The following is a 7,563-nucleotide window of genomic DNA, read 5'->3' on the forward strand; positions in this document are numbered from 1 at the left end:
TGGCAGTTATCTTCCTAAAATTTTACAAATTTTTCTTGAATTGGTGGTTTTGTAGCCGCTGAATCAAATGGTTAATATGAGTGCACTCAATAATTTTTACTTGGTAATCCTCAAGATGGTGTGAACCTGATCGATTGACATCTTCTCAGTTGGAGCCTGGAAAAGAAGCGTAGTGTGAAGCTTTCTAAACCTTGAAATTTTGTTTGGAAGCACCAACCCACATTTTCCATGTTTCTAAAACCATGGAAAGAATTTGCTTTTGGGAACATGCTAAACTTGCTTCTCCAATCACAAAGACGAATCCTAATTCTGGAAATCTTTTTGCCTAGTTAAATACAGTCAATTCAGAAACTTTTCGAGCGTACAGAACGCACCTGCGACAAAAAGTTAAAACCTAAAGCACCTTGTCTTCAACCATGGGATCTCAAGTATAATGCATTTGAATTTTATCTGTAGCAAATATTGTTGACTTAGGTATGTTCTAAACCTGCTTTTTTTAGAGTGCAGCAACTGGGGAGCATCTCTGTGGCATTATTTGGAATGTGCCTCTCGCCAAGTTGCCTATTTCCAAAAGAGAAGTTTTTAGCGGCTCTACAAAATGTAAATCTAGTTTCTCTCCTAAAATCTGTCTTCTTGTTGTGAGTATACATGACCGTTGGATCGACATTACTGCCACATCCATGTCCATTTAAGAGAAAAGGAAACAAACCAATGTTCTTTAGATTAGCAGCAACGCCGGAAAAGCTCGGAATGACATGCAGTGTGACAAAAGTAAGATTAAAAGTTAAAGCAGCGACAAGGGAACAGTCAAATTATTGTGAGAACTTACTATTCCTTTATTGTTCTTTGATTTATATTGGTGACTATAATATAAAACAGAAATTGAAAATTTATGTGCAAAGGAATTGAAAACAAAAAAAATGTAAAAGATAAATGCAGCTTAGAGAAGCTGAGGAGTAAAAATGGCTGCATGTCGACAATTCCAGATTGCTTCAAGAAAGGTCCTTATAATGCGATTTGGATATCAAGGTCAGCTATATCCTTCTCACCACAGACCAGAAGCCCTTGGCAAAATTGTTGGCGTTTTCTTGCTTTTCTTTTCACCTGAAAGTTCCTGCCGTAACGAGTTTCACGTCATAAAACTAGCAGCTCAGACTCTGCCACTTGAGTGGCTGTTCTTTGGTTCCTCGCCATTCTTTCTACCAGATTTGTGCACTGATGTGTCTTCCCTCTCATCCACAAATGAAAAGAATGTTCGCAGGCGTCTGGACCTAGAACTGCCTTCAGAAGGTTCAGCTACACCGTGATGGCGACCATGCCGAGTGAACATGACCGCCATCCTCCAGAAGAAAATAGAGAGAGCAACTACTGATGTAATCCCGCAAATTAAGAACAGACCCCAGAAGCTTCTGAGATCAAGCTGATTTGAGCTGATATCATCACTCTGAGAACCACAACCAGAATTTGTCAGCCATTTGTCATGGATCCTTTGGAGATCACCATTTTCTGCTAGCAATAGTATTGCAGTTGAGAAGTCAGTTGCTAACGGAGAATCCCGGCGAAATGCCTGTTACAGTGTGAAAGTTAACTATAATCTGCAAAAAAAATCACATGACTAGAACAATCAGAAGTAACTGACTGACCAATTATACAAATACTTACGAAACCCCAACCACTCTTAGTAAACATTTTTCCACGAATAGCAAACTTGCAGTGTTTTGAAAGAAATAGTTCAATGTAAGGAAGCTCATCGACTACTGCAGCCACACCACCATTGGTTGGACCTTTCTCCAGGGCATCGGCATATTCTTCTGGTGAGCGAAGTGTTTGCAGCCTAGACTTTGACACACCTAGCTCAATCAAGTAGTTCTCAGCATAAGAACCGATTTGGAATCCAATTGGCTCTCCACTTGCTATCAAGCTTTCAATTCCAGTTATAGGTGAAGAAAGCTGCTGCACCGTAAGTATGGAAGTCAAGCTTGCTGTGTAGCTTGAATTAATTATCAGGACCACAAAAAGCCACATAACAAGAACAAAACGTCCAAGGGTGCTCATCATGCTCTCTCCTGTTTACATCAATAAAAAAAACAATTGAGAACTTCCTTTTGTATGAGAGATTAGACAAAAAATAACGAACATACAAACTTACGGTGTGCGAAGAACATTGTTGAGAAGCTAAACCTGCAGAAACAAAAAGGCAGCATCAGAAATTCTGCTTCAAAATCATCAACTTAAAAAGCTTAGCAGAAAAGTAGGCACCTCTACAGTCTACAATTTTATGATCACCTCATTTCGACAAAATAGATTTACAACAAGAGATTATAATCCCAACTAACTTTAACACAAATTAGCCAGTCTGAATGCTTGTCTTTCCCAAGCAGCATAAGTCATGCACTTCATTTTACAATATGCTGCTTTTCAGGTCAACCCTAATTCTTCTGTTGAAATTCCAAAATATCCATATTATGTAATAACTTCCATGACCATAACCCATTTAGAAATCTTTCCACTTACAATCAGTCAAACTATTAGTGTATGCAATATAGGACTAAAGGGTTCAAGTGTTATCGAACTGTTCCCACCACTTGACCACAATGACAATGATGGAAGGGATTCCTTATACATAAGATTGTAATTTTACTTTCGAGCTCACAAAATGAGTCATGGCCTGTAACAGATAAACAATTCTCTAAACCTGCACATTTACAAACTTGTGATCAAGATAGAAATGCTATCTATCCTAAGATCCAGAATGGATCGAAAGTCTGGGACTCGGCTCGAAAAGGCAAACTGCGTCAATAGACTACAGAAAGTTTGTAGTCAATTTGTTTATTTCATCTGTACTATTTTGTAAAATTATATCATCAGTAGGTTGAAGCACCAAACAGCAATTTATTTTTCCTGTTAGAAAATAAAATTTTGAATCATGGACTTGTCTATGATGCTTCAGATTCAGTTCCAGTGGTTGGAAACAGAATGTCCAAAATGAAGGCAGGAGAGTTGAGCACGTTAGTCGCAGATCACCAAAAAACAAACCCAAACTTGGATCATGAAATTCCGTCCTTTGTAACAATGTTTGCCATTGACCAATGCAAAAAGACGAGCAACCAGCAAACTGTAACAACCAGACATAAGAACGGGATGAATCTCAGCCTGGAAAGACTTTGGAAGATTGTCTTATCCAGTATCTGATATGGGTTTATATTTCTATCATTTTGGCTTTAGAGTATAAAAACGTGCTGATGGACTTATTGAACTTATTGAGACTTTGAAATTAAGTGACAGATCAAGCGGTGAAAATAGTCAGTTATATGGTTTCCTGCCTCAAGTTAAAGATGAAGTCAATAGTTCATACGAAAAAAAATTTTTATATTTGTTTCAGCTAAACCTGCAAATCTCCAGACAGTCCTTGAACCTTGAACATTCAAACCAAGACATTCAGGTGAAACTCAGCAAGGAAAAGTTTCAGACAACGGTTGTCGAGCCCCAATAGGCCAAGATAGAAACATGTATATATATATGTGTGTGTGTATATATATATATAGGTTTGGTTTATTTGCTGATCGAAACCATTTGTATGGGACATTAGGAGCCAATTGTGACAATGTTTTCCATTTTGAACGTAATCCTTGGTGTGAAATGACTTTGATACTTGAACTTTATTCCTGACCTTTGTCAGAATAAACAAAGAGCAAACAGATAATGAATCAAACGCGATGAAAATAACATAAAGAATTTGAGCAACTGAAAGAAAGCCAAGGCATGAACAAAAATGAACACAGTGCAGGAAGGTTGAAGAGCAAAAAAAAAAGGAATAAAAATTATAAAAAAGCACAATCACACAAGCTACTCAAACTCAAGGTAGAAAGCTAATGTCTGTGACTTTAAAAAGGTATCCTACATGTTCTATTCACTGAAGAATATAGAAGAATATGCACAGATAGGTGGAATTGGCTGCTACAGCTATCATAAACAGACAGGATTATAAAAAAATTATTGGTATCAGAAACCACAAATTTCTAGAAGCAATCCATGATTACTTGGTGCAACTCCGGAAGGCCACTGTCCTTGCTTCTTTTCAAAACGGTGTCTACTTGATAGAAATGCAAACCTATTCATAATGGGTAGCAACCTATAATATGAAATATACTTTTGACCTCGGTGAATTAGCCCCCACAAGAACAAACTATTCAGCATGTGCTGTGCCATCAATCAAACTACTTGACATGATCGTGCTAATCATTTCTTACTACTTGGTACATTTCTCCGATATTTTCTACAGAAATAAAATTTAAAAAAAAAGGTGTGTGTGTGTGTGTGGGGGGGGGTGGCGGGGGCGAGGGGGTTGGTTCATGCTGACACTAAAAGCTTATGACAAACCAGTGCTCCTTTCAAGGAACCTGCCAACGATGAATTTATTGAGTATGGTTGTTCCACTGAAGAACCTGTACCTACCAAAGAACTGTAACAATTTGCTGCCTTGGTGGGCCACGAAACTCATCATTCACCCGATGCTCAAGAGTCCACACAACAGCCCCCATTATAATAAAAAATGCTGCAGTCGCACCCCACATTTTTAGAGTGAAGGGCTTCAGGAATGCCCAAGCACCTGATTTCATCCTTTTTGTGGAAGCGACCACAACAAGTCCAGACTCAGCATAAGGCTGTGTAAAGTCCACCAACTTTGTCCTGTTGGTGACAATGGCAATATCTCCAACTGCTGCATCAAAGAACTGCCAAAGTGGAAAATTTGACAAATTAGAAAATGAACAAACAAAATCCCTACAATTTATGGAGAAAAAACTTCCAGTTGTGTACTCACTCTTGTTTCAACACGCTGTACAAGTTCATTGTAACTTGGGTTTGATTTACCATCTCCAAATGGCACGAATTTGTAAGGAACAGGGTATGGTAATAAGTTCAGTGCAGCTGTAAATACGTCTATACAGAAACCGTTCATTGTATTATCAGTTCCCTTAACCAGTGAGACAAATTCTTTGTAACTTGCCCTATTAGGCACACCAATTATCAACTGCTTTCCATTATTTGGAAAGACCCAACCACGAGGCTGTGTTGTTGTGTCCCCAGGCCAGATAACACTACGAAGCTCTTCATTTGAAATGTTTGGTGGCTTAGAGTAAAGACTTTCCGGTGTTTCTATGGATAAGCCAGAATAGTTAGACCAATAACCAATTATCCTGAACCCAGTCCCAACAACATTAATTACATCATATGCTGGATGAAGCAGGTCTCCGGAGGAATCAAACCGAAAGTGACCAGTTACACCGATAAAATCTGTCTGCCATATTCTTCTCAAAAGCTCCTTCCCTTCATTAAATATACTTAATGCTTCAAGGTTCATTTTGCTTCCTTCTGCATTGTGCAGCATCGGATCGTTTGAGTAAGAAATAGTACCTCCTTCATTAAGAAATGCATTAAGGGCATGTGCTAAGAGCCACACAGTATCATATGCATATAGACCATATGAGTTCAACCCCAGACTGATCAATCCCTCCTTCTTGACCAAATCATTCCATCTCGATACGAAGGCTTTCTTTTTTTCTGAATCAGGCACATGCTGCCGCATCACGATAACTCCTTGGAGTGTACGCATGGTTTCTGAACCGATAGAATTACCATGAGTGTCAAGATACGAGGAAAGCCAATCCGTAGCTATCCATACATACCCATTACTCATCATTCCGAGATACTCTGCCACAGAGAAAATCATAAGACCTGAACCAGGATTGACATGGACAACAATAACTCGTGATTCCATTAGTGCCAATTTCACCAACATGTCGACGGCATCACTTTTAGTCATTCCAGGTCTCAATGCAGCTTTGTAAGAAATCCTACACCGTTTATCCTCAAGTTCATCAGCTAAAGCGGATACCCCACTCCTTCCATAGTCATCATCAACAAAAAGTGCAATTACCTCTTTCCAACGATAGTAGTCAACAAACTCAGCAATTGCTGCCATTTGGTAAAAATCGCTCTGCGTTGTCCTAACAAAAAAGGGGTATTGAAGTGAAGAAAGAGTAGGGTCCGTGGCAGCAAAAGAAAGAAGAGGAACTTGCAGTTCGTCGGCAACATGTGATATGACATGAGAAAGCACGGAGGACTGTGGACCAACTATAGCGACAGTGTCCTTCTCCATAAACTGCAAAGCTGCGTTCACAATCAAAATCCATTAACAGACATCTGACTACAGGAAAAAGGAATGGAGCTTAAATTGACTAATTAGAAGCCCAATCGACTCAAATATGTGCACTTTATAAACATATGGATTTCAATCTGAAAGTTACAGCAAAGACGGAAGCATTATAACATGGAAGAAAACAGAGGATGCGATAATAAAAAAGTTATACCTTCAACTATGCCAAGAAACCCACTGGTGTTGGAGTCTAACATGGTGATGTTTAGTTTAGTTCCACCAAGAATACTGGAATTGGAATTGATATCCTCTACTGCAGTAGTGATTGCAATTTTAGCGACAGACCCTATAGTCGAACTGAAAGTACAGATGGCTCCTAAATTGACCACAAGCGGCCTGGATGACGCATTTCGGCCAGACCCATCTACAAAAACTCCGCTACATATTACAATAATCATAAGTATGCAAGCAGGGATCATGTTGTCCGGAAAATCCGAAAAAAGCAAACCAGAACAAATTTCCTAAAGGATCGCTAGATATCAACACCGCGTGAAAAATCGCTCAAATCACAAACTAGGCACGTTCTGGCCTAGTGAAACAACACACAAACAGACTAAATCCAGCTTTGGCAAACAAAGGGACCCAAAAAGTAGTTGCTCCTTTTCAAGTTCTAAACATCAACATCGAACCTCTTTCTTTCCTCAAAGCCTGAAGCTTTCCGCTCATACAAAAAGGAAGCGGAGAGAAGGAAGTAAGTCAGAGAATGAATGCAAACGTTAGAGGTGGCAAGGGGACAGCTACAGTTTCTAACAGAACTGTTCAAGTTCATTCTCTTGTTGCAGCACAGAAGCAGGCATCAGACTCATTCTCTTGCTGCAGCATGAGTGGGCTTTGCCGGCCACTTGCTTTTCCTGAGCTCGAGCCGAATGCAATTCCAATCAGCAATCACCTAAGCAAACCAAGCCGCATCATGAAGGCAAGGAGGAGAGGGGCTTCAGAGGGAGATGGGGAGGGAGGTGGGGGAGTGTCTGGATTTTCTGGCACCTGATTGACCAGGAAGTGATGCTCCGTAGGGGTTACTGAGAAAGAGAAAAGCATCGTATCTGGAGGGGAATATTAAACGTGCTGGTGTTGGCCTTTGAGATCTTTCAGACTTTGTTTCCTTGGTGTGACAATGAACGCTGAGTCAGTGACTCGCTTTCGTCGTGTGATGGGTCGTGGCTGTCTGGCACCAGCAACATAAAAAGGCCTCAACGCATGTGAAAGTTTTGAAGCTCGCACGATCTCCACCTTAGAGAGAGAGAGAGAGAGAGAGAGAGAGAGAGAGAGAGAGTCCAACCAGCGGGCAAACGCATCTGGATATTATTAAAACTGAGCCATTCGGCTTCTGCAGAAATCTGCTTTCT

At 40.0% G+C, this 7,563-nt stretch overlaps 1 protein-coding gene across 2 annotated transcripts; it reads right to left on the reverse strand.

The window, feature by feature from the left end:
* Positions 1-799: 799 nt before the first annotated feature.
* On the reverse strand, positions 800-7,563 carry LOC116260473 (glutamate receptor 3.1-like). Of its 2 annotated transcripts, none has more exons than XM_031638851.2 (6): positions 6,372-7,563; positions 4,823-6,171; positions 4,456-4,733; positions 2,150-2,181; positions 1,663-2,066; positions 800-1,567 (listed from the first exon to the last, which is right to left on the reverse strand). In XM_031638851.2, the coding sequence occupies exons 1-6, from the start codon at positions 6,634-6,636 to the stop codon at positions 1,151-1,153; spliced, it is 2,745 nt and encodes a 914-aa protein (XP_031494711.1). In that variant the 5' UTR covers positions 6,637-7,563; the 3' UTR covers positions 800-1,150. The 2 variants fall into 2 exon arrangements, with proteins under 2 accessions (XP_031494711.1, XP_031494712.1); XM_031638852.2 differs by lacking the exon at positions 6,372-7,563 and having other exon boundaries at positions 4,823-5,855; positions 5,939-6,095.

The sequence above is a fragment of the Nymphaea colorata genome, chromosome 9, assembly GCF_008831285.2.
Source record: "Nymphaea colorata isolate Beijing-Zhang1983 chromosome 9, ASM883128v2, whole genome shotgun sequence".
Taxonomy (NCBI): domain Eukaryota; kingdom Viridiplantae; phylum Streptophyta; class Magnoliopsida; order Nymphaeales; family Nymphaeaceae; genus Nymphaea; species Nymphaea colorata.

Bases quoted from the DNA above. Each gene is read 5' to 3' on its own strand.
- LOC116260473 (XM_031638851.2), bottom strand. From the start codon at position 6,636: ATGATCCCTGCTTGCATACTTATGATTATTGTAATATGTAGCGGAGTT. The intron at 6,172-6,371 runs GTATAACTTTTT...TTGTGAACGCAG, and splicing joins GTTTCTTGGCATAGTTGAAG to CTTTGCAGTTTATGGAGAAG. The intron at 4,734-4,822 runs GTGAGTACACAA...CCACTTTGGCAG, and splicing joins TACAGCGTGTTGAAACAAGA to TTCTTTGATGCAGCAGTTGG.